At 52.2% G+C, this 25528-nt stretch overlaps 7 protein-coding genes across 7 annotated transcripts; 2 read left to right on the forward strand and 5 right to left on the reverse strand.

Moving 5' to 3' along the window:
* Nucleotides 1–349: 349 nt before the first annotated feature.
* On the forward strand, nt 350–3719 carry INS49_014619 (uncharacterized protein; the record flags this gene model as incomplete). The annotated part of the gene is made up of 7 exons (XM_043175309.1): nt 350–375; nt 416–534; nt 594–790; nt 853–1126; nt 1311–1319; nt 1369–1515; nt 1570–3719. 7 exons carry the CDS (start codon nt 350–352, stop codon nt 3717–3719), a joined length of 2922 nt encoding a protein of 973 aa, XP_043020266.1.
* A 262-nt stretch (nt 3720–3981) lies between these two features.
* INS49_014620 (uncharacterized protein) lies at nt 3982–5544 on the reverse strand (the record flags this gene model as incomplete). Its single annotated transcript, XM_043175310.1, has 2 exons — nt 3982–5261; nt 5319–5544. The coding sequence occupies 2 exons, from the start codon at nt 5542–5544 to the stop codon at nt 3982–3984; spliced, it is 1506 nt and encodes a 501-aa protein (XP_043020267.1).
* Nucleotides 5545–6260: 716 nt separating this feature from the next.
* Nucleotides 6261–8246, forward strand: INS49_014621 (uncharacterized protein; the record flags this gene model as incomplete). The annotated part of the gene is made up of 1 exon (XM_043175311.1): nt 6261–8246. The coding sequence occupies one exon, from the start codon at nt 6261–6263 to the stop codon at nt 8244–8246; it is 1986 nt and encodes a 661-aa protein (XP_043020268.1).
* Nucleotides 8247–8531: 285 nt separating this feature from the next.
* Nucleotides 8532–10585, reverse strand: INS49_014622 (uncharacterized protein; the record flags this gene model as incomplete). The annotated part of the gene is made up of 5 exons (XM_043175312.1): nt 8532–9479; nt 9538–9598; nt 9705–10133; nt 10348–10370; nt 10433–10585. The coding sequence occupies 5 exons, from the start codon at nt 10583–10585 to the stop codon at nt 8532–8534; spliced, it is 1614 nt and encodes a 537-aa protein (XP_043020269.1).
* Nucleotides 10586–12457: 1872 nt separating this feature from the next.
* Nucleotides 12458–14110, reverse strand: INS49_014623 (uncharacterized protein; the record flags this gene model as incomplete). The annotated part of the gene is made up of 1 exon (XM_043175313.1): nt 12458–14110. One exon carries the CDS (start codon nt 14108–14110, stop codon nt 12458–12460), a length of 1653 nt encoding a protein of 550 aa, XP_043020270.1.
* A 921-nt stretch (nt 14111–15031) lies between these two features.
* On the reverse strand, nt 15032–18776 carry INS49_014624 (uncharacterized protein; the record flags this gene model as incomplete). Its single annotated transcript, XM_043175314.1, has 7 exons — nt 15032–15066; nt 15120–15194; nt 15248–16144; nt 16193–16363; nt 16421–17332; nt 17397–18581; nt 18674–18776. The coding sequence occupies 7 exons, from the start codon at nt 18774–18776 to the stop codon at nt 15032–15034; spliced, it is 3378 nt and encodes a 1125-aa protein (XP_043020271.1).
* A 1865-nt stretch (nt 18777–20641) lies between these two features.
* INS49_014625 (uncharacterized protein) lies at nt 20642–22096 on the reverse strand (the record flags this gene model as incomplete). The annotated part of the gene is made up of 1 exon (XM_043175315.1): nt 20642–22096. One exon carries the CDS (start codon nt 22094–22096, stop codon nt 20642–20644), a length of 1455 nt encoding a protein of 484 aa, XP_043020272.1.
* Nucleotides 22097–25528: the final 3432 nt, after the last annotated feature.

Raw genomic sequence — 25528 nt, forward strand, 5'->3', positions numbered from 1 at the left:
CGGCACTCATTACGTGGGGCAGCTACAGACCGACCGATGATGTGCTGCTAGGCGGAAGCGAGCCCAAGACAAGCCATAGTAACTGTCACGACCACGACCAGCAGACAGCTCTCGGACAACACCCAATACTTGTACACACAACGCCACGCATACCTCACAGGCCAGCCCAAAATCCACAACGACAACTTGGGCTGACAGGGACTGTGCAACATGCCAAAAGGAGGGATGCGTCACTGTCTGTCTTGTCTCACGCGCTGAGCCCGATTATCTCCTCCCTCCTCCTCCTCCTCCTCCCTCCCTACCAGCCGTGACAGCTTGACGGGCGTGGTCGCGCCGTGATTTAGGCAAGATGTACGCAAAGCCGCTGGGCTACAGGTATAAAAATGGGAGAACATACCCGCTGAAACCATCGCAGGTTCGAGAAATCCCTCTACGACCTCATCCGAGGCTTGCGGAATCACAAGGGCCACGAGAAGGAATACATCCAGAATTGCCTGAAAGAATGCCGCGCAGAGATCCGCGGCCAGGACATGGGTCAGTCTATGAAGTCTCTAGGTTGGTTGCTGCTCGCAGAGGTCTAACGATCGAGATAGACATCAAGGCCACCGCCTTGCTCAAGCTTATATACCTCGAGATGATGGGTCACGACATGTCCTGGGCCTCCTTCAACGTCCTTGAGGTCATGTCCTCTCCCAAGCACCACCAGAAGCGTATTGGATACCTAGGCGCAGTCCAGAGCTACCGTCCAGACACCGAGGTCCTCATGTTGGCCACGAATCTCTTGAAGAAGGTCTGCGCCGAGTCCAGTCTCTCCAGCAAGATGTGCCGTACGACTGATCCGTGTCTTTGCAGGACCTCACCTCCGGTACCACAAATACGATATCCCTACCGATACACGCCTTGCCTCACTTCATTACGCCGTCGTTGGCGCTCTCGACTCTGGCCGACCTTCTTCCGCGACTGACACACACGAATCCCTCAATAAGAAAGAAAACAATAGTCACATTGTACAGACTCGCCCTTGTATACCCCGAAACTCTGAGGGCAGCATGGCCGAAGATCAAGGAACGTCTTATGGCACAGGATGAAGACCCGAGTGTCACGGCCGCCATCGTCAATGTCGTTTGTGAGCTTGGATGGAGGCGGCCCCATGACTTCTTGCCCCTCGCCCCGAGGCTTTTTGAGCTTCTCGTGGACGGTGGCAACAACTGGATGGCTATAAAGTTAATCAAGCTGGTGAGAATTACCTGCAAAAGATCGTGGAATTGAATGCTAAATGACCATAGTTTGCTACTTTGACGCCACTTGAGCCACGGCTGGTTCGTAAGCTATTACCTCCTCTGACAGACCTCATACGAACAACGCCAGCCATGTCATTACTATATGAATGTATCAATGGCATCATCCAAGGAGGCATTCTTGGGAGCGACGACGATGTTTCAGGTAGCGAGGAGATCGCGTCACTGTGTGTTACCAAGCTTCGTGGGATGATAATGGTTGATGGAGACCCGAACCGTAAGAAACGAAGGACCCTTGCTAAGAAACGGTTGATCTAACAGTACCAAACAGTCAAATATGTTGCTTTGCTTGCATTCAACAAAATCGTGGTCACACATCCGTTCATGGTAGCGCAACAGGAAGATGTTATCATGGAGTGCATAGACAACCCTGATATCACAATACGCGTTCAGGCTCTGAATCTAGTGCAGGGCATGGTCAGCAGCGACAACCTGATGTCCATCGTCGGCCGGCTGATGAGGCAATTGAAAAGCTCCTCCTCGGCTGGCAGGTCAGCTGCTCAGAGACAGGAAGGCAATTCTGATTCGGACGCCGACGCGGAGGTCAACATTGATCTGGCAGAACACGAAATCGACCAGGCGCCGCCGCTACCGGACGATTACAAAGTCGACGTCATTAATAGGATATTGACAATGTGCTCTCATGACAATTATAGCAACCTCGTCGACTTCGAATGGTACATCGATATCTTGACGCAACTTGCACGGATGGCTCCTGTTCCCGGGCCGTCAAATGAGGCAGCGGACCAAGTTGCAACAAACTCCAAATCGTCATCTGGAGACGTTTCAGCAAAGATCGGAGACGAATTGAGAAGCGTGGCAGTGAAGGTGATGGCCATTCGACAAATTGTAGTTGGCGCTGCCGAATTGATCCTGCGCCAACTTTGCAGTTCCTCCGCACAACCGATTACGTCTGGAGCGTTGAGACCTGTGGCATGGATCGTGGGCGAGTATTCCGACCAGCTGCTGTCGTCCGAAGATACGCTAGGATTTCTGCTGCAGCTGATGCCACGCGCAAAGGACCCGGATGTCCTTGCATCTTGCCTTCAAGCAACTATCAAGATATTCGCTCAAACCACAGGCAGTGATTTGGAACTCTGGACCTCGGAACGAAAAGCAAAGACATCACTGCTCCTGGCACGGATAATACACGTGCTGGAGCCTCTCGTGCTTCACCCGAACTTGGAAGTTCAGGAAAGAGCAGTTGAGTTCACGGAGCTGCTCAAACTGACCTCGGAGGCTGTGTCCGCGCAGGATGCATCCACAGACGAGGTTCAGCAAGACCCACCGCTCCTACTCACCCAGGCTATCCCGTCTCTGTTCACCGGGTGGGAACTGAACTCTGTGGCGCCTGCTGCGCAGTCAAACGTCCCCCTGCCACAAGGTCTCGACCTAGACGAGCCGATCCATCCTCATCTGGCCAATCTCTTGTCATTGGCAGACGACCTTCACCTCGGGGCGGAAGACGAGGATGAATTTGAAGTCTACTACCACCAAAAGCCACCGGCTGCAAACATCTCGTCCAGTGAGCCGGCAATCAACCGACTGGCCGATACTCCTGAGGAAGTTGTTACTTCGTACCAGGCAAGCGAGGAGAGTTATCTGGATGCCGATATCCTAGCGAGACGAAAGGCCGAGCGCGCCGAGAGAAACAAGGACGACCCTTTCTACATCGGCGAACCTTCTAGTCGCACCGGCACGTCGACCCCCATACACAGCATCTTGCAAAACGAGAACGGCCCCGACCTCGACATTGACGCCATACCTATCATGCAGCTTGACTTAGGTAGTGTCGATAACGCACCCGCGCTAACATCACCAAGACAATTTGCGCCTAGGCCAAAGCCACGCCAGAGGATTGTCGTTGCCCAAGACGAGAACCTTGGTGGCAGTGGCGTGTCTACACCGCGCAACTACGACTCGGAGGCCAACAACTCGGATAGCCTAGCCAAGGCGCGTGTCAAGAAGATTAAGCAGTCGCTCCTTCAAGTCGACTCAAGTAATCTTGGGAGTCTGAGCCTCGAAGGTGGTGGTGAGGATGGAGAGAACGCTGACGGTGGGTATGACTTTGAAAGACAGAAGAGGGAGGAGGCGGAGATGGTCCAAGCGATGAAGGAAGTCGAGCGGTTGCGCCTAGAGATGCAGAGGGCGAATGAGAGGATACATGTGGCTCAAGGGGTGGAAGGAACGGTGGTCAAGAAGAAGAAGAAGGCGGCGAAGCCAAAAGCCGTCCCAGGTGAGGCGGGCGAGGCCGATGAGGCCGTTGTGACCAGGGTCAAGAAGAAGAAGAAGAAGCCTGCTGTACCAGCCGATGAGGGCGGTCAGAACGGAGAGGGCAACGGTGAGGCTGGAGAGGCCGTGGTGAAACCGAAGAAGAAGAAGAAACCTAAGCCGCCAGCCGAGATACAGGAGGCTGCTTAGATACCCGAGACTGTCATAAAGAAGAGACTCAGTCGTGGCAAGAGAAAAGTGCATTCATCCCTGTCCGACCGTGTCCCTTGCGTCTCAATTGCACACGGGAACGGGTGACGGCCACTGACGGACGCAGGTGGATCATCAAGAGGCCCATCCACAGCCACTCCACGGATAATCTGGCAGCCATGATAAGTAATGCATTCAACAGTATACTTTTCGCCCGTACCGCTCCCGCCCGGCACACCAGTCCTGAGTCCCACCACCCCGTCTAGCCGGCTTGCGCCTTGTTAATATCTATCTCGGCAAACCCCTCCCGGACCAGGTCAGCCGCATCCACATCCGCATCAGGCGCCAGAGGAGTCTCCATCCCGCCCGCCCGCAGCTTCTGCGCGACAGCCACCGCCTTCTCCGCCTCCTTGTCCTTGTCCTTTTCCTCATGGAGGCGGCCCCACGTGGGCTTGTTCCTCTTCTCGTCCCCGCCCTCGGTCTTGAAGTGGTACCCCCTCGCCCGGGGCCGCGTCCCCATGCCCGCGGGCAACTCGGGCTCGTACGCCCGCTGGAAGGCCCTGCGGTCGTCCTCGAAGGTCCCCGAGGCCAGGGAGGCGCGGACGCCGGCGAAGAAGGTCGTGACGGTGTGGTGGTTGTGGACCTGGAGGAGCGTCCAGGCGAGCATCTCGCGCGCGTTGAGGAGGTGGTGCAGGTAGGCGCGGTGGTGGTGCGTGCAGGCGTAGCAGGTGCAGGAGCCAACGAGGGGCGTCAGGGCGGTCGTGTTCTCCGGGGATGTGAGGTCCGTCCCCAGCGGGAGGAGGGCGGTCCCGCCCGCTGCGTCGCTGTTGTTGGGCTGCCCTGTCGGCGCTGGGAAGGTGAACGTCATGGCCACGCCCGCGTCGGAAGTGGCGTTGATGAAGGGTAGGATGAAGGTGTCGATTCCGAGGGCGATCTGACGGAGGACGTCGTGTGGGGTTGCTGGGGGGTCGACGGAGAGCCGGGCGAGGGGCGTCAGGGCTGGGTAGTTGACCAGGTCCGGGAGGATGTCTACGTCGTAGATGGCGAGGCCGCTCAGTATGTCGACAATGTCATCTGACAGGCGGTTCAGGTACTCCCACTGCATGGGATATGGGGCGGGTAATGTTGGCGCAAAGATGGAGGTGTCCGACGACCGGAGCTCGTCCAAATCCACGGACGCATGAAGCTCAGATATCCACTCTTCTGTTCGCTCGCACATCCTGTGGAGGCTCTTGGATTGTGGCGTCCTCTCTTGGCCATAGTTGATATCAGCCAGGGGGATTGCGATGTCCGGCTTTAACGCCTGGATGGCGTCAACATAGTCTGGATTTCTCAGAGCCTGAAAGCCATTGGAGGTGAAAATCTGGATGTAGTTGTCACTGTTACCGATGGGGGCCTTAACTGGAGGGACCCTGCGTGGTCCCAATATCGTGACTGAAGACGAAGGTAATGCTGTGAAGGCATGGAGACGCTTCCCATCTGCCGCAGGGACTTTCTGTACGGCTGGTATCCTCGTGATCTTCTTCTGAGACTTCTCGACCACTGTGCGCATATGTTCAGCCTGACACTCTGCTCACAGTCTGATAGAGGTAGACCCACAGTCTTCCATGGCCATATAAGCCCCGCAGAGCCCGCCATGCCTTGCTATGGTGTCTTGGGTCAAGTGAGGCACCACTCCTCTGGACGCTACGGCAAAGTAATTCGGCGTGTCGACGGCCTGACGCTGTGGGAGCACAAGCCTGCCCAGCCTCGCTGCCAGTCCTTCGCCCCCGGCCGCCTTCAGCGTTTCGAACCTCATAGCCTCAGGCCTACTCTTTTCACTCATGGTGGACTCCGACAGTCCTCAGAGAGTGACAAATGAGGAGCTTGGCTGGTCAGCAACACAAGGACATGACTCAAATCCAGCAGTCACGGCCAGTGCAACCAACTTTGTTTTTACAAATCCTGTTGATACAGAGTCGTAAGAGTTTAGAAACCGAAAAACTAGATGGATGGATTTGAAGTGATCCGGCTGAGTGGTGCAGTCCAGACTCGAGATGTGACTCGCTGGTTGGCCTGGTTGGTTGATGATATCCAATCCTCGATCAAGTTGCAGAAAACGGGTCCCTGCCCGTCCCGTTCCAGGGTGGGACACCCGTGTGGTGGGTCCAGGGGCCTGTGTCACCCACCAATGGGGCCATTCGCCGAACCACGTTGCTGGGACGGACGCCTGTCTCGCACTCCGTCGATCAGCGGTGCCGTGCCGTAATGCACCCCAGCTTGGCTGATGAGTGAGCCTCCGCCTGGGTCCGCCTGGACTTGCTGACGTCGTCGTTCAACCTTTGACCTCTTGTTTCCTTTCCCATCATTGCCTCACCTCATCAGCTTCCTCAATTTGATCAATGTCCACTCCTTCGCTTCTATCTGCTTTGATTTGCTAATCATCGCTACCTAAATTGTTATACTCTCACTGCACATCTCCTCCTCGCTCCTATCGACCACTACCTACTACTACTGAATCTCGCTCATCGACACCGGCCTTGACGGTCCTCGTTGCTTGCCATGAGCTCTGCGAATGGACATGCAGACAATGCAAATGGAGGCATTGATGCTTCCGAGCATTCCGAGGGAGTCGGACTCGGGTCTCACCCTGACGCGCCCATCGAAGGGCCTCGGCTCCACGAGCTGCAAGAGGGCAACCCGACCCCCTTACCAAGGTTTCTTGAGGAAGACAGCCTGAGCAAGCACTGGAAATGGATCCCCTATCCCGTCAGAAAATTCGGCAGAACTGCAGCAAGATGGGCAAAGGGGCCTCCCAACCCGGTCACCTACCATATCGACCCTATCTTCCCGGCCGTCCAGCAACTTCCTATCGTTCTTCTTGACAAGTACTTGCCTAGGAGAAAGCACAGGTCCTTGCTTTTTGTCGCGTATCTGCTCCTGTGGCTCCTGACATTCTCCATCGTCAAGCGGCAGGAGAGCCGCATCACCGAGCTCAAGCCCTGGGGTAGGCCACAGGAGATCGGCTGCGGGGCTTACTTCTGGGGCAGGGGCAACAGCTGCGACTTGAATGGAAATAAGTGTCGGCCGTTTAAGGGCAGCGAGTTCCCATTTAGGTGCCCGGCTAACTGCGCGAGCTACCAGCTGAGTGAGCCGCGTGCGGTGGGTGACCAAGAAGTCAACTACCGACAGCTCGTCATCGGTGGACCTGTCAACGAGACTGACGAACACGGCGCTTACCGGGGTGATTCCATTATTTGTGGCTCTGCAATCCATGCTGGTGCAATCACCAATGCTGAAGGGGGCTGCGGCGTTATCAAGCTTGTCGGCAAAAGGAGCGACTACAACAGCACCCTTCGACATGGCATCGAGAGCATCGGCTTCGACTCCTATTTCCCTCAATCCTTCCTCTTCGAGAAGTCCGTTCAGTGCAGAGCTCGAGATATGAGGTGGCCTTTACTCGTGGTAGACGTCATCTTCACGACCGTTTTATCCTTGTTCACCACCTCGCCCGCGCTCTTCTTCTTCACCGAGTTCTCCGGTATTTTCTGGCACGTCGGCCTAGTTTCGGACCCTCCTACCCACAGCTCGTTCCGTGAACTGTTCACCATCATCGTCGGGAAATACGTGCCTGTCATGTTTGTGACCTGGGTCATCTTTGACAAAATGGCAGTGCGACGTACCCTCACAGGACTGACAGCACAGATCGAGAAGACTGTCCTGTGGCTCGGTGCATGCTGGGTTGGAGCGCTGGATAATTATACCCTAAGCCCCAACATTCCTATCAACAGGCTGAACGCACATGATATCTCCCAGCAACCTGGCGGTGTGCTCGCTCTGCTTATTATCGTCGGTATCATTGCCTTGATCGTGGTGAAGCAAGTCTGGTTCTTCCGCCAAGAAGGACGGCTCATTTCCTACGGAGCCCTCTATCTCGGTCTTGTCGGGGGAGTCCTGTTTTGCGTCTTCCTGAAGATCTGGGACCTCAATCTCCGACTCCATCACTACTTCCTCGCGCTCCTGCTGCTCACTGGCACAAGCATGCAGACCCGCCCTGCTCTTCTTTACCAAGGTCTCCTGGTAGGGCTTTTCATCAACGGGATCGCCCGCTGGGGCTGGGATCCCATCCTGCAGACGTCGTATGCTCTACGAGGCGACGGGCAACTCGGCTCCGTGCTGCCTACACTTGCAAGCGTGCCAGACATCCAGGTCGGGAATTCTGTGTCAAACATCACTTTCCAGTGGGAATCGCCACCCAAGAGGAACATCAGGCTCGACGGCATCAGCCTCCTCGTCAACGACGTGGAGCGGTTCAGGGGCTTCTTCGACGATGACGAGGACTTTGAAGACAAGGCTTTCACGTGGAATAGGAAAGTCGACACCGAGGTGAAGGAGTATTTCCGTTTCGCGTATGTGTCTGGGACGAGGAGTCTTGACTACACCAAGGCTGGAGTGTGGGACAAGGACCTCGAATGGGAAGCTATGAAGCCTGGAGCATCTAGCATTGGCAAGCGCAGCATTGACGGCGATGTCAAAGTAGAGCTCTGAGCGGTGTGCAAGACACAGACGTAAGAATGCCTGGATACAAGACCTGGATATGAGTAGAGGTAGAGTATGTAGACCATTACCGGTATGTATTTCGTATTTCTGAAGAGAGCCTTTATTACATGCCTTTGTTTTCCCCCATACGTCTAGTTGAGGAGTCTCTAGCTGTTCAGGACAACCACGTGTTCGTGTTGATCCTTCCGTGGGAGATAGGTATTAGGATATCATGTCGGTTTTGAGGGGGAAATGACAACCAGCAGCGATTCAAACTACCACCACCAGTCCATCCTACTTCCCACCAGCCCTCAACTTAACCCTCACAGGGAACCCATCCTTCACATGCCCAGTAATGTCACCAAAGCCCATCGCCTGATACGCCTTCTCGCCCAGCGCCTCGGGCGCACCAGCAGGGTACGCCGGCTCGATGTCGAGGTCCCGCACCGTCATGGCCAGGATGGCCCGCACCTCGACCTGCGCGAGCTCCTGCCCGATGCAGTTCCTCGGCCCCAGCTCGAACGGCCGCCACGCGTTCCTGCGCGGGTGGAGCGGGTCGCCCTCGTCGCGCACCAGCCACCGCTCGGGAAGGAACTCGTCGGGCCGCGCCCAGTACGCCCCCATGCGGTGCGTCGCGAAGCTCGTCGACCACAGCAGCAGCCCGTCGGTCGGGTCCACCTTGCCCGTGGCCGGGTGCGTCAGGAATCCGTCGCCGCGGGCGGGTACAGGCGGAGCGTCTCCTTGATCACCGCCGTCGTGTACGGCACCTGGTTGAGGAGGCTCGGGGTTCTCGGTCAGCCGGGCGAAGGCCTGCGACGGGTCTGGGCCCAGGACCTGGTCGTGCTCCGCGCGGGTCTTGGCTAGGACGTCTGCGTGGCGGTAGAGGCGGCTGTAGGCGAAGGATACGGTGGAGGCGGTGGTGTCGTGCCCGGCGAAGATGAAGATCTTGAGTTGTGAGATGGCGAAGTCGAGGAACTTGGGGTCGACGCGCGGCGTCTTGCTGGTGGTGGCGGCCGAGCCATTTGACTGCTGCACCTCGGACTGGAAAGCCTTGATGGCGAGGTAATTGATGGTCTTGGCCTGGGAGACCTCGCCCCTGTCCAGCCTGGCTATGTCTTCCTCGATCAAGGGGGCGAGGAACTTCTTCATCTTGCGGTTGTTGTCCCACAGAATGAGCCGTCTGAATGGGATCATGGTCTCGATTCGGTTCGGAAGGCTTGTGTCACAGACAAGCCACCATATCTACGATATTCCAAGTCAGCTCATGGTCACCAGGAGGTACGGGGTTTCATTCTCGAACCTGACTTTGCAGCGTCGTGACAAATGGGGTCTCCCTTGTCTGGCTGTGCAGTCTAAATCCCCTATCGAGTGTGGTCAGTAAGAGTTCAGGTGCCCTGGAAATTAATTCTCCTGAAGGCGATGCGTTCCATCTGGAGGGAAACCAGCTGACCTGGTCGATTGACTTACAATGCTGCCCGGCATATAACATCGACGGTAGCCCGCTGGATCGTCTCCTCCATCTTGATCACCTCCCCTGACCCAGCAACCTTCACAAGCCTCTCCTTGAGCACTTGAATCTCCTCCAGGAAGGCGGGCAGGAGGGCGGTGAGGTTTTTGGCTGAGAAGCCCGGATTAAGGACACTACGCCAGGTCTTCCATTCCTGACCCTCCATTGTCACCAGATCATTCAGACCTGTCAGGGGCTCCAGTTCGACGCTGAACATGGGTGACTTCAAGTAGGACCTGTCCTGGTCCTGGGTAAATTGGGCCATCAGATCAGGGTCGAAGACAGCAAGTGTCGCCTCGCTCAGGGGCCACGAGTCGAAATATACCAGGCCGGTCTCGCAGATTTCTGGGTACGCCTTGGTCATGGCGTATATTATTCCGAGTTTAGAGCTTGAGTAACATATGTCAGCAGCTGTGTTCTGCTCTCGCGGAAAGGAGTTTCTGGGCTCAGGGGCACCCCAAGAAGAGCCTGGCACGTGTGTGCCATGGAGACAGTTTAGAGGAATCATCAATTGGACGTCCACATAGCATATTCTGCGCACTTACAAGTCCGCAGGGAAAGCAGCAAGGGCTTTGCCCACGGCTACTTATCAGATGGCCGAACAAGAACGAGTGAGGCAAGGTGGGCTGCAAAACACGTCAGTCCCAGGTTCATAAATGCAGCCCCAGGGCCCAGTGATTTCTCTCACAATGTGGTGCTTCTTCATCATATTCCGGAATCGGGTCCTGGCCTGATAGAGACGCGTGAAGAACATCGCCAGCCCGGCCAGAGCTGCGATCCCGAGGGACTTGCCCACTAGGGACGCGCTCGGCTCCACGCCGCCCAGCAACGAGACAGCCATTGCTGGTTCGTGGGAACGGGATACTCGAGGTTGTCGGCCTGCTTCTGCTGGCGTGCACCGTCACGACAGTTGGAAAGTAGAAAGATTAGATTGTGGCAGGACCTGAGGAGAAGGAACATTCGCTAGTCTTGGCTTGCGGGCTGAGGAACGCCATCCCATACCGCCATATCACAACCTCTTTAATGGTCCAATGAGACTACAATGGCGATGAAGGAGTCCAAGGGCTTCAAGGAAAAGCAACATTGATTCTCGACGTCGACAGCCTGTATGGGCGTCGGCTGTTCACGGTAGCTTTCAACGGCTGAGATCCCTGTGATTTGCACAGTCCCCTTCTCCTAAGCGTTTCCAGCCGCATATTCCCCGCACAAAAGCCCTCATCTCCTCTACTGGCTGAATAGATGATGTCTTGCTTCATTGTTACAAATATTCTCATAACAAAACTGCTTCCACAACCTTGATGCTGATTCATGTTGTTTTCGCATATTAATCAGAACGAGACCCCGACGCTGGGAACCCATCTGGTGGACCTGGCAGCCCTTGACCCCACTCGTTGAGTGATGGCAAGGACAGGAGAATGGCCATGGTCAGAAGGACTCAAGGTAGTATGTGTTAGTGGAATTGAAAATCAAGAGGGGTGGCAGACTGGCAGTGACTCACGAACAGTGAACTCTAGCAGGGACAGTACATAGGTCCACCAAGTGTCAAATGATGGGTTTGGGGTGCTAAACGTGATACCGAAAAAGGTGAACTTTATGATAAGGGAGACGACAAAAGCAGTGCCGACCCTCAACGCAAATCGTTTGGTTATCGCTTCCAATGGCATGATGGTGATGACAAAGCTGTTGGACCTAAGGTTGACCTGAGAGAGCAGAATATAGCATAAGAAGTAAGACCAAACTGAACTCGAAACATTCATTTGAACTGATGTTTCTGAAATGGCAGAAAAAACGGACCCACGCAACGGTTTTGAGTTCAAGGCCAGGTTCTGGCCACAGACGTCCAGTGCACAAATACAATCCATCACATGAAGCTGAGATCAGGGATTGCCCAGCTGCCTAATGGGGCCTAAGCTGATGTGCAGGAAGGGGGCGAGGTAGATGTTGGTTTATGAAATCAGCTCTAAGAATAGGACCAACATGTGCATGATGCCAATGGCCTGATCTTCACCAGCCCCGGCATACACGCTATGGGACATTTTCGTCCGGCCGGGTGCCAGATTACCAAGGTACATACATATGCCATGTGATATTGGTCATTTCTCGTATGTCTGATTTTACATCACTGAGGTATTCATAATCATGTTTACACCCTCTTCGGTTCCAAGAAAGTTACAACTGGTCCCAGGATACTGGAGCGGCCTGCCTTCCGGGGCACTATGCAAAGGATGGGATGTTGAAGCTAGATCACAGCAAAGGGCTGTGCTGCTGTGGTATCCTGACTTTGGCACAGGTACAGAAAACATGATTCCATGTGCATTTCGCTCCTTTTATTAACGAAAGAGAGACAGAGAGACATATATATATGTGTATATATAAAGGGAGGAAAAAGCCTTGCCACTCAGACTGGTCGCTGCAGCGTATCAGTGCATTCCACCTCGATACAATAGACCCGGCTCTTAGAGAACACAGCATGCTGTCGTAGAGTATCTAATAGGACTCCACCGATTAAAACAACTCCACTCCACATAGTAGTTATACTCGTGTTCGTTCCGTACTTCTGCGCCAAAATTTTCCACAGAATCTCTGAACAGTACAATGAATCAATATAATTACCGACATCTTTCTTGCTGAAACACCTGAGAACAAGCAGTAAGCAGTCCCGAGCGATCGTCTAAAGTGTGTTCTATCACGCGGAATCTATGACATGAAGCTGTCACCGCTCATACTTCCTCAACAACCCATCCCCAAGCAACCTCCCCATCGCCTCCCCCTCAAGACACAAGCTGACATCAAAGCCCCCCGTCTCATCGCCCACGTCCATCACCTGCAATACCCCATCCATCCGCGGCATCTTGCCCTGGACATAGACCGGCCGCGTCCCACCAGCACCCCCGCAGAAATCAACCTCATACGCCCCCGCGCGCACCCACGACGTCACCAGCGTGTGCCGGCCCCCGAGGAACGCCTGCCAAAGCCTCTGGGGGCTGACCTCGTGCGCCGCGTCGTGCAGGTACGCCGCGACCGCCCGCGGCGTGAACAGCGCCGTCATCCGCCTGATCTCGAGCGCGATGGCCCCGAGACCGGTCCCGGTCCCGTCAACCGCCCCTGCGACGTCGGACCCGCGCCGCGACACGTGGCCCAGCAGGATCGGCGAGCCGGCGAACGAGTCCGGCAGCGGCGGGCTGACGCGGCCCCGGAGCCCCAGGGTGACGTCCAGGTAGACCTGCTCCTGCGTCGTGTGGTGCCCTCGCGCGCGGTTGATGAGGATCCACATGTGCGCGAGGAGGGCGTCGAGCCGGGAGATGGGCGGCTGCTGCTGCTGCTGCTGCTGTTCGTCGGGCAGGGTGGCCTGCGCGGCCTGTTTGATGCGCGCGACCTCGTCCGCCCCGAAGCGGATCTGCACGTGCTCTACCGGCGCCGACATATCCCAAGTCGGCCACGGCGGGAAGCTCGAGGGGCTCAGCTTCCCCATCTCCTCCCGGCCCTGCGGCTTCGTGGCGTCCGACGACGCCGTCGCCCAAGAAGGATACCCTGGGGCATCGGTAGCCCACCAGTCGTAGCGGTGCATGGGCAGCGACCGGGCCAGCGCGACCTTGTCGGCGTCTGGCTCGGGGCTCCCCGTGAGGCCGGCGTGCTGGTCGAGCAGGCCGGGTTCGAACAACGGCTTCGGGAGTGTGTTTCCAGGCGCCGCAGGCTCACCACCAGTGACCCGCGCCCGCGACCTCGCGGCCCACGAGTGCACGAACCGCAGCAGGCACACGGCGTCAGCAAGACAGTGGCTCATCATGACGCCGACGGCCCACCCCCCACAGCCGAACCTCGTGAGCTGCACCGCCACGCCGGGCAGGCCGTCGAACTCGGCCAGGCTCGAGGTGAACGCGAGCCTGCAGCGGGAGGGCAGCAGCTCGTCCTGCGGGAAGTCGGTGGCGGCCCAGGTCTTCCCGGACGTCCTGCGGTCCTCGGCGCTGGGCACGACCTCGCCCAGCCGCCGGTCGAGGTCGGCGTAGACGAGCTCGACGCCCGGGTCGGCGGGCGTGCCGTACGAGACCAGCGGCCGGCCGACGTGGCGCGGGTTGGGGTCGCCGGGCGGGATGTCGTCCCGGGTGGCCCACCGCAGCTGCCCGGCGAAGTGGCGGTAGTCGTCGAGGGTCTCGCTCAGGGCCTGTCGCAGGCGCTCGTGGCGCAGCGTGCTGTCCTGCGACGCCTGCGCCGGGTTGTAGAGCCATACCGCTGCGCAGGTAGAAAATCGCGCTACAGAGGCGTCGACAATGGACAGTCGAGTGACCGTTGCTTGTTCGGCTGGTGGAAATGCCGCGGGAAAGATTCGCTGGCGGGAAATGACCCGGGAAGATGGTTTGGACGTCATTGTCTGATCAGTTCGGTACGAGTTGGTGGTGTATCTCTGGCTATGAGATCAGCATAATAAGATGAGAGAGAGCATCTCGTGCCCGATGCCACGACCCAGGTAAGGACTATTGCATGTCAGTTGCATTGTCGCAGCGTCCCTTTATATGAACTGGATTGAAGAACCGTTGCGATGCTTCCTTCCGGAGCAGGCCGGCCATGCTACATGCATGGTTGATGGCATGAACTGCTTTAGGAAGGAAAGTAGTGGAGTGAGTTGCATTTCCACAGCCCGCAGTGGATTCCTTGGCGCTAATGCCGGGGCTATCTCCTGCCGCGGCGAGGAGTCACAGCACTCATCATGAATCATACCAGGGCCCGGCAGACGCGTCGCCGTCGTGATGTCCCAAGTGGCAGCACTACAATAGGTGATTGGTGCATAAGTCCAACGCCTGCTAGCCCGGGTATAGGCGAGGTTTCACACGCTCACTCAAGCACACGCCAGAAAAAGCCCTAAAGACAGTACTAGTGAGCTTGAAAGAAATGCAATTGCCCTGTGTTCAAAAAGGATATGGACGGCGGATGACTCCTCAAAGGAGCCGATAACTACAACCGAGTGATCACTCCGGACCACCCGGCCACTGTCCCGCGAATGTCCTGAAATGGAGATGGCACAATGGTCTCTTCAGAAAGAGGAACACAAATTCATCGCAATCTTAACCCCATACGATGCTCAAGACAGCGGTGAACCGATGCAAGATGCCGACCCCCTCGTATCTAAGCTGTATCGCCGGGACTGTAATGCGAAGGTCATCTTTTTCAATCATACAAAAGTGCAAAAACTAACAGTTTCCGATGTCAGTATTTCTCGTTGGGGGAGGGGAAGCTGCGCTCAAACCTGGACACTCACAACTATGAGAAATCTTGAACCCCACGGAAGAATCTACGACAGTTTGGCCTCGATGGCAGCTTTCAGGGCTATCATCAGGTTAGCATGCCAGCAACGAACCGTATCGTGTGGATGTACTTACCATTGGTAGACTTGCTTGCATCACCAAACAACATGCGTGTACCAGGCATGTAGAACATTGGGTTGGGTACGTCGGCTATATCCTCAGTCAGCATGTGCACATCGGTGACCTAACTCCAGGAAACTCACCGTAGCCGCTCGCCATTCCTCTCTTCATGACGATCGTCTGCTTGCTCTTCCAGGCGTGCAGCACCGGCATGCCAGCGATCGGGCTGTTTGGTTCCAAGGCGATGGGGTTCACGGTATCGTTGGCGCCGATGACCAAAGTCACATCCGTGTCTCCAAAGTCATCGTTGATCTCGTCCATCTCGAGCACGATATCGTATGGCACACTCGCCTCTGCGAGGAGCACGTTGCACTGACCAGGCATCCGGCCAGCAACAGGGTGAATAGCGAAGCGGACGTTGACCCCCTTGGCTCGGAGCATCTTGGTCATGTCCGATATCGCGTACTGCGCTTTTGCAACGGCCATGCCGTAACCGACTACTATGATGACGTTCTCGGCGTTGACGAGCGCATCCGACACGTCTTCAATGTTGGTCTGCGTCACGCTGCCTTCGATCTTGTAGTCGCTCTGCTGAGGTGCAGCGATGCCGCCAAACAGGACATTCGTGAGAGACCGATTCATGGCCACACACATGATGTACGACAGGATGGAACCAGATACGCCAATAAGAGCGCCGACGGTCGTCAGAAGCGGGTTCTCGAGCATGAACCCCTCGGCTACAAGAGCGAAACCAGAATAGGCGTTGAGAACAGTGATCACCACGGGCATGTCGGCACCGCCAATCGCAGCGGTGGTAGTGTACCCCTTGACAAACGACAGGGCGGTGTTCGCTGCTAGCGCGCCAGCGGCGATCATTGGCGACCCGGGTGCCATTGTCACGAAAGCGCCCATAGTACCGATATTAGTTGCCAGAAGTCCCGAGTTGATAACATGGCGACCCGGAAGAATTGTAGGTCGTGACGACATTCTCCCTGCGAGCTTCATAAATGCGACGATAGATCCAGTGAAAGTGATGCCACCTGAGATACGTTAACAATGATGCTTACAACAATTCGTCACTGACTTACCAATCAGGACACCCAAGTAGGCAGTGACTAAATGCAGTGTCGACACGTGGTCTAGATCTGCCATAACGCTGCCAATAGAGGTCAAGACCGCTGCCAATCCAACCACTGAGTGGAGGGCAGCCACGGTCTGGGGAAGGTCGGTAGGAGTGATGCGTTTGCCGATCAAGAAGCCTAGTCATATTAGCACATTCTGAATTCTTCGTATTACCTGTGTCGGGGTGTACTGACCGAGTACGCTGCCAACGGTTGCAAGGACACCAAATTGGGTCAGAACCTCGGGCGAGAAACCTACGGCAAGGAGGGATGCAAGCACACCGGATCCGACTCCGAGGATTCCAAGCGCATTCCCCATCCGGGCCGTGGTTTGCGACGCGAGACTAGAGATACTGCTGATGCACAGGATAGAGCTGACCATGTACCCGGCCTGGACGAGACCAGCTGCTCCAGTCGATGCGGCAGCCAGATAGCCCCCTCCAAACAGCACTGCGGGAACTGCATAGAGCCAAGGGTACTCAGGGGGGTCTGTTGGTCGTTTGAACATGTCAAGCATTCGCTTCGTTATGACGAAGCCTCCCGAAACATTCACAAAAGCGAGGACGACCGATGCAGCGCCGAAAGCCTGGGGGATGGTCTCTGGGAGGTAACCTCCTCCCAGAACGAACAGACCACCAACTCCAACCATTCCGGAGATGGCATTGGTGACAGACATTAGAGGAGAGTGAAGAGCAGGAGCGACTCCCCAGATCACGCGGTAGCCGATCAAGCCGGCCAGACCAAAAGTAAAGGCATTGCTCATGAAGGCTGGGCCTGTCAGTTTCCCTAGGGCTAAAGCAGTAGCCATGCCACCTGTCACAAAGCCAACCTCTCGGGATGTCTTTTGGAACGGAGTCAGTGCGACCACTTCTTCCTCTCTCGCGGCTGTTGTAGACGGGGCGGCCGGAGCGGGTGGCGGAGCAGGACGTGGAGCCGGGGGTATAATCTCGCCCTTCTGGGTGACAATGGAACCCCTGACGACCTCATCGTTGAGGTCAATGCCAAACTCCTTCTCAGCAGGGGCCATGGACAGCAGGAACTTGACGATGTTGTTGGAATACAGAGTGGACGATTGCGTGGGCAGCCTTGACGGGAGATCAGTGTAACCTTTTAGATGCATTTTAGCAAGCTAGATCCTCTGCATTTGTGATGTCATGTAGGCCGAACATACCGATGATTTTCACGTCGTGATATGTGGTCAGCTCGCCAGGGACGGTCTTTTCACAGTTGCCGCCAGCCTCAGCCGCCAAATCGACGACGACTGAACCAGGCTTCATGATTTCAACCATAGACTTTGTGATGAGCTTCGGAGCTGGGCGGCCGGGGATCAGAGCAGTGGTGATTATGATGTCAACCTCGCGAGCCTGTTCGGTGAAGAGCTTCATTTCGGCCTCGATGAATTCCTTGGACATTTCCTTGGCGTAACCGCCAGCGCCTGAGCCGTCTTCTTCGAGCTCCACCTCGATGAACTCAGCACCAAGGGACTGAACCTGTTCACGAGCGGCCGAACGCGTGTCAAAACCCCGGACGATGGCGCCAAGTCTCCTGGCTGTCGCAATAGCACTCAGTCCGGCGACACCTGCGCCGATGACGAGGACCTTGCAGGGCGGGATCTTGCCAGCAGCTGTGACCTGACCAGTTAGAAATCGACCAAAGTTGTTGGAAGCCTCGAGGACCGCCTTGTAACCAGCAATGTTGGCCATGGAGCTCAGCGCGTCAAAGACCTGCGCCCGGCTGATGCGCGGGATCAGGTCCATGGCAAAGGCAGTAGCCTTCTTGGCGGCAATCTTCTCAACCAGGGGCTTGTTCTGGGCGGGCTGGAGGAAGCTGATGACTGTCTGGCCCTCACGCAGGCTGTCTGTCTCGGCAGGGGTGGAGGGAGCGCGGACTTTGAGCACAATGTCTGCCTGCTGCCAGATGGGAGAAGCGTCATCGACAAGGGTGGCGCCGGCTTTGTCGTAGGCCTCATCCAGGAAATCAGCCTCGGCACCAGCGCCGCGCTGGACCAGGACCTTAGAGAAGCCCTTCTTGAGCAGGAGGGCGACGTTTTGAGGAGTGATGGCAACGCGCTTCTCGTTGGGAAAGGTCTCACGAGGGATACCGACAGTCAGCTTGGAGTACGGAGTAGTGGGCGGGACGACCGCGGTCGAGTAGCTCGCGCCCGGAGCTGCAGGCGGCGGAGCCGGGATGCTGGACAGCACGGACGCATGGCGGACGAGCTGGAGCGGCTGTTGCTTCCGGATAGCAATTGCCAGAGGGGGCGCGGTGGCTTTCTTGTGCGCGCGAGCCGCGACCCAGTGGTGCTGATAGCGGTGGGAGAGCGGGCGGTTGCGAGCAGTGACGACAGGCACAAGATCTGAGGAGCGAATTAGGTTTGATCACACAGATGGAGTTTATTTGACTCGGGCTTTGAGGCTTGTTCTCGTGTTCTTGTCCTGGCAAGCTTACCCAGTACACGTGAGGACCGCTGCAGGAGAGCTTCGACAGCGGGCCCCGAGGAGGAGAGGTGGTTATTGTGGGCCAAAGCTGGCCGGACCACAGACCACGCCATGATGGGCGATGAAGTCCTGACTGACTGCCCGCAGTCTGCGCGACGAGCGTCTCAGTTTGGTGTTATCATCTGCCGGGAGGGAACGAGGGGCGTGACGTCGAGGGGATTCCCGACTCCCCAGCCAGCCACCAGACAGGCTGTGCGGTTGGAGGATTGCGAGACTGGAGGATTGTACGCTTGCACAGTTGCACGATGCTTCTACTCTCCTCGATGGGTCTAATGCCTCGTCAGAAGCTCAGGGAGGCGCGCATGAGGGCCTCGAGGACACAGTTGCGGGAGCCAGGTTTGGGGAACAGCTGGCTTGTGAAGGACGGATCAGGTCACACACCAAGTCCAGGACAGGACGGAGAGGGTCCGTTTTAGATTTTCGGGCGGGTGGGAAGGAGGAAAGGGCCGAGAAGCCTACAGGGTAGCAGCACCTGGAGGGCCTTGTCCAAATCTTGGGCGAGCCTCGAGGCTTGGGACATGTAACGTGCATCTCAAGTCGAAGCAACCCAAGGTTTCCAAGCTTGCCCCCTCTGCCCCTCATCAGTGACTCAGGGCCGCGGAATGGAAGTGACATGTCGATCATGAAGCAGTCAGGCCACTGGATCCACCGCGCCCGCCGTACCCACCTACCAAAAGAGGACGAGCGTTGCTCGGCTGGGCCCACCCCCGCATTCTTCGCGAAGCTGTTACAAGGCCAGGGATCACTCTGCCTCGACGGTGCAACAAGCCCTTGTTGGAGCTTTGTGTGTGCTACACGTATATAATGCATGCCATGACCGTGCCAGTATCATACAAAGTCAATGAGGCACATACAAGAGCACAACAGCACGGTAGCCCCGCGGGCAGCCGTGTTTGACATTTATCCAGAAATATGGCCGTCTCTCTGTGACACAACACCACCCCCCTTACGCAGCCGCCGGGGCGGATGAAACCAGGAAACGCGCTTCGACTTGGCCATCCCTGGTCTGTGACACCTAGGAATTGTGGGGGAGAATGCGGGGAAGGGAGCTCTTGGCCTGGGTACCCTCGGCCTGGCACTCTCGGCCGGGTCTGGTTCTTGTTACTGAAGCATTGTCCGGAGCTTGGGCCATCAGCTTGCTACCGTCGTCGGCCAAATCTTGCCGAGTACGGGGCCGAGCGACTCGAACCTCTGTGCATCATCAACAACATCGACGCCAAATAGAACTGGAGCAGTGTTCTGGATCACTCTCACACTCTGCTGTGAACACTCCTACCGCGCGCCGCATATCTACTAGCAGTGAACGTATCGCTACCTGCATTATGATATCAGTTGCTGGAAAGATGTCGTGTTGCTGCTTTGCTGTGTTGCCGTCTACATGCAAGGCTGTGCGGTATCGTGTGGATCCTCGTCGGGCTGTTGCTCCTTTTGCAAGATACATGTCTTGGAAAAGCTTACCAGTGCGTACCTGCAGTGAGACTCGCCACCTCATCACCAGGCCCTTCGCTCTAGTTGCTCTCAGGGTGGAAGGGTCAAGAGTGGACAGTCTCCTTGTTTCCGGCTGCTTCTCGTGCAACTTGAGGTAACTCCACGACGATAGTCCTAAATATTACTTAATTTACTATCCACAAGGTACCAAGTTGCACCTTTGGGTGATTCAGGGGATGCCTCGCCATGTAGGTTGGACTTTGTGAGCCAACAGTGCTGGTGTCACCAGGAGGCAGTATCTCGAGAACTGTCTATCTGCCACATTATAGCCGTCGATGCATTTGCATATGCGAAACTTGCGGGGTTGTTCGATCCAAGTTCTTGCCTAGCTGCACGTCCCTCACTACGAGTGCTGAAATCGATGACCTAGCCCAGACCCCAGGAAGAACAGAGAGTCCAATACTGACCTCGTTCCAGGACTCCCTCCCGATCAAGCATTCGCCGTTCGGAACTCGAGGTCACTCGTCACGTTCCCCCACCGCGAATGAAGATAATCCGCAAACGGACTCACTCTCCTGGGCCCCCAAGGCCCCTTGACACCGTACACAGGCAAGCGATGATCAGCAAGCTGGCGGTATGTCGCATCGGTCGTCCACACGCGCCTCGTCTCCAAGGTCACCTCCTGGGGCGCACGAGGGGTCACCGACACCGCCTGGGCCCGGCGCATGTTCCCGAGGACCCTCACGAGGATCATGGCGGCGGCGTCGACCCCGAGCGTCCAGGCGCCGTCGGTGAAGCCGAGCATGAACACCAGGTTCGGCACCCCGTCCAGCATCGCGCCGTTCCAGACCATCCTCTTCCCCCAGGACACGGCCTCCCCGTCGACCGCGAGCTCCACGCCTCCCCCGAGCTTCATGTTGAGCCCCGTGGCCGTGACGATGGCGTCGGCCTCGACAGAGGTGCCGTCCTTCATCCGGATGCCGTGCTCCGTCACGGTGTCGATCTCACCCGTGACGACGTGGGCGTTCTTGCGGTGGAGGGTCCCGAAGAAGTCCCCGTCCGGCGCCAGGCACAGCCGTTGATCCCAGGGCATGTAGTTTGGCTCAAAGTGCGGCTTCACCTTGACGTCCTCCGGCAGCGCGGCAGCGGCCTCCTTCAGGATGGCGCCTTTCGCGGCCTGGGGGAAGGCCCTGCAGAAGAGGACGAGCAGGTAGCAGGTCGTGATGTGGTAGAAGCGCTCCCAGACCACCACCCAGGAGAGGGGGAACAGCTTCCGGGCCCACGAGGAGAGCGGCGTCGCGTCTGGCTTGGCGCCGATGTAGGTAGGGCTCCGCTGCACCATCGTGATCTCGGCAGCTTGCTGGGCTAGGCGGGGCAACAGGGTCACGGCGGTGGCCCCGCTACCGACGACGGCAAGCTTCTGGCCGCTGTGGTCGTATTGCTCCGGCCAGAACTGTGGGTGGATTGTCTTGCCCTTGAAGTTGTCAAGGCCGGGGATGATCGTCTGCAGTGGTGTCTCATAGTCGTAATACCCCGTCCCGAGGACCAGGAAGCTTCCCGTGATGTGTCGCGTTTGTCCCTGAGCCGCCACCACAAGCTCCCACTTCTTGGATTGTGACGACCAGCTGGCCGAGACGACCTTTTGCTGGAACTGGATGTGCTTGTCTATGTGGTGCTTGGCCACGGCGTCCTTGATGTACTCCATGATCAGCGCTCCCTCGGCGAAGACCTGCTTGTACGGCCACGGATGCCACGCGAAGCCCATGGAGGATAGGTCCGAGTCCGAACGCACCCCGGGGAATTTGAATAGGTCCCAGGTTCCGCCGACATCCTCTCGCCCCTCGAGCACGGTGAAGCTCGTTTCCGGGGTCTCGGTTTGCAGCCGGTATGCGCAGTTGATGCCTGACAGACCGGCGCCGATAATCACAACATCGTAGGTCTTCATTTTGTCCTAGAGGCAGCCTCTCGCTGCGGCGCAGGGAGGAACAGGTGTTGGTTGCCCGTCAGTGACGTGTTCCGGAGCCAACGGTGGATTGGTCAGCGTTTCAGTGGGCACAGGATAGTAAGCTGCGTGCTCCTCCAAGTCGAATTTCCGAAAACTCTTCCAGGTCGATCCGAATGTTGGTTCAAAGCCAGGAAGAAGGAAGCCAACAGGAGGGGATGGTCATATTATATTAGGAATGACCCTTGCCAGCTGCAGGCACAGACAGCCAACAAAGTTTCGGAATTGCGATGAATGCCAACACGAGAATAATTCTCATAGGCTGTGATTTATCACATCTACTCGGGCAGGCAGGCAGGCGGGGTGATATCCACAATATCAACTCCAGGCATGTTTATTCCGTGACCTGTTCTTCCCTTGAAATTAATTGTCCAATGGTATTCTTCACCACGTACCTGAGGTGTGGACTGGATGAAAAAGGAAAATATATCATACGATCCTACCATTCTTAAAGATCAGATGTCAAATAGTTTAGACTCTCCCCAAGTACCTCCTGCATATTCACGGTGCAACGAAATCGACATGGGCGATCATTGCCTAATGTAATATACACTCATTTGCATTCCACACCGCCAAAACCACGCTAGAAACACCGCCATATTAACACACACCAAAGTTATATGCATAATTAATTAACTCTATAAATTTAACTCAATTTAATCAAACTTAATACAAAAGAATAAAGGGAATTTCCAGCTATTAAATACTTCTTTTCTTAATTAATTTAAATATTTTATTATAAAGTAATTTATATTATAAGTTTTATTTAAAATAATTACTTAAGGATAATTAATTTTATATTTTTATTAAAGGTATATAAATAATATATACTTTTAATATAAATAATATATTTTTTAAAAAAAATATTAAAAATATTATTTTATAGTTTTTATGGGAATAATAGGTGTTGTTTATATGGAGGACTGTTTGGAACTAGGCAGCTTTAGCCCGTTAGGATGCCTAATAGGCAGCAGCCTTGGCGCTATATATAAAATAGCTAGTATAATCAAGCCTTTTGCCTTCTTTTCTTCCATAGTTAATAATAATTAATTACTATACTAATTAAACATTATATTGCAATATATAACCTAATTAATATTAATTAATAGTTATAAAGGTGATTATAAATTAGCAAGGCTTAAAGAAATAACCTTTTAATTATGCTAATTGGCATTATTAATATTATAAATTTACATAGCGCAGTTTATAATAATAATAATACCTAATATATAAAAGGATAGTTATTATAGCAAGAAACCATGGCAAACTCCCCTACCCTTAACATACGCATATTTATCACGCCTTAAATAACCTTGATAATAATTTTTAAATTTAGTGGTTATAATTAAAGAAATTGAATTAATGTTTATTCTCATTAATAATATATTTATTTATATCTTATTATATAAATAAATATAAAGAAAGGAATTAATTTGCCTCTTAATAGCTAAGTTATAAAAGTAACTTTTAATTTTTTTATTTTCCCTTAATACCACTTATTTCCCCTTTTTATTACTCCCTTTTTTAAATTAAATATATCCCTATTATTACTTTATTAAAATAATAAGAAATAATAATAATATAGTAAATATAATAAGCAATATTATTAATTAAAATGGTTTATTAATATTAATTATAATAAATTATACTTTTATACTTAAAAGCATTATTAAAATACTTAATCCTTTAATATAAATAAATTCCTTAAGATTTCTTAATAATAAATAATACTTAAATATCTATATTTAAAGCTAAATTTAAGCTATAATATATATATTAAGTAATAAAGTATATAAAGTGTTTATTAAGGACTTTTATAGCTAAATTAAGTTAATATTTATATAAATTAATAAAAACTTGCTATGCATTATTAAAAAAATTCTTTAAATTAAGAGCATTTATACTTAAAAAGCAAATACCTTAAGGGAATTAATATATATCCTTAAAGCATTAAACTATTTTAAATAGCTAATAAATTAAAAATAAAAATATTACATTATATTTAAAATTAATTAAATTTAAAGCCATAATTTAAATATTTATATTATTCCTAACTTTAATTATACCTTAATAAAAGCTAAGGAATTACTTAATAATAATAATTCTTTTAATCCTAAATTACTTAAACCGCCTAGCCTACTTAATAATAATAGCAAAGGTAATAATAGCCCTTTAAAACCTTTTAATTTATTAAGAAAAGGCAATAACCTTCCTTTAGCTAATAACTTTTATATAATATATAATTATTATACCTTTTTGCCTTTAATAAAAATAAAAAACTTCCTACTTAACTTAAATATAATAGCTAATTTAAGTAAATATTATTATAAAGATAAAATATTTATTAAAAAATTATATAATATTCTTAATAATAAGATTCTTTTTTTTTATAAAGCTTATAGTAATTTATAAATTTAGCCTTAATAGTTTAAGGCAGCTTTTTTATATATGCTTAAGGGATTAACAAAAATATATTATATTTAAGTTATTAATTAAAAATACTTATTTACTTAAATATATAAAAAACTTAAGAATTAATTTAATATAAATAATAATTATTATAATTATTTTATAAATTAAAATATTTTAACTTTTTTTACTTTTTAATAAAAAAACTTAAATAAAAGCTATATAAATATTCTTTAAATATTTATTAATAAGATATAATTTTATTATAAAGTATTTAAATATATTATTTATAAGGATAGCTTTTTATAAGATATAATTTTATAAGTAATATAAGGCATTCTTAAATTTCATTATGCTATTTTAATAATGTTAATAAATATTAAGCAATTTTACTTTATCTTATAATAATATATTAAGGTATTAAAGGCTTAAAACCTTATATTATAATATATAATTATAAAAAATAATTAATAAGCTTATAAATAAGGCTATATTAATAATTATAATAATTAAAATAATAATAATTTAGTTATTATAAATATTAAAAAGCAATATTATCTTAATAAGCAATATAATAATAATAATTAATGCTTAAGATACCCTTAATCTTCTTTTAAAAATAATGGTTTTTAATTAAACTTTTACTTAAGTTAGCTTTATTAATTTAAAGGTAATAGCTATAATAAAGGACTTTATAAAGGTAATTATAATGGTAAATATTAGCTTAATAAAGGCAATAATAATGATATATAATATAAGAAAAAAAAGTATTTTATATGCTATAAAGAGGGATATTAATTAATAAATTATTTACTTAAAGATTAATAATGTATTAAAGCTATATATATTTATATATATAAGGATATTAAATAATAAGTTAATAATAATAAATTTAATACATTTCTTATTAGCTTTAAGGATTTTAACTTTAAAGCTATTAGCATTATAATAACTTTAGTTATTAAT

Source organism: Diaporthe citri (assembly GCF_014595645.1).
Source record: "Diaporthe citri strain NFHF-8-4 chromosome Unknown scaffold_8, whole genome shotgun sequence".
Taxonomy (NCBI): Eukaryota; Fungi; Ascomycota; class Sordariomycetes; order Diaporthales; family Diaporthaceae; genus Diaporthe; species Diaporthe citri.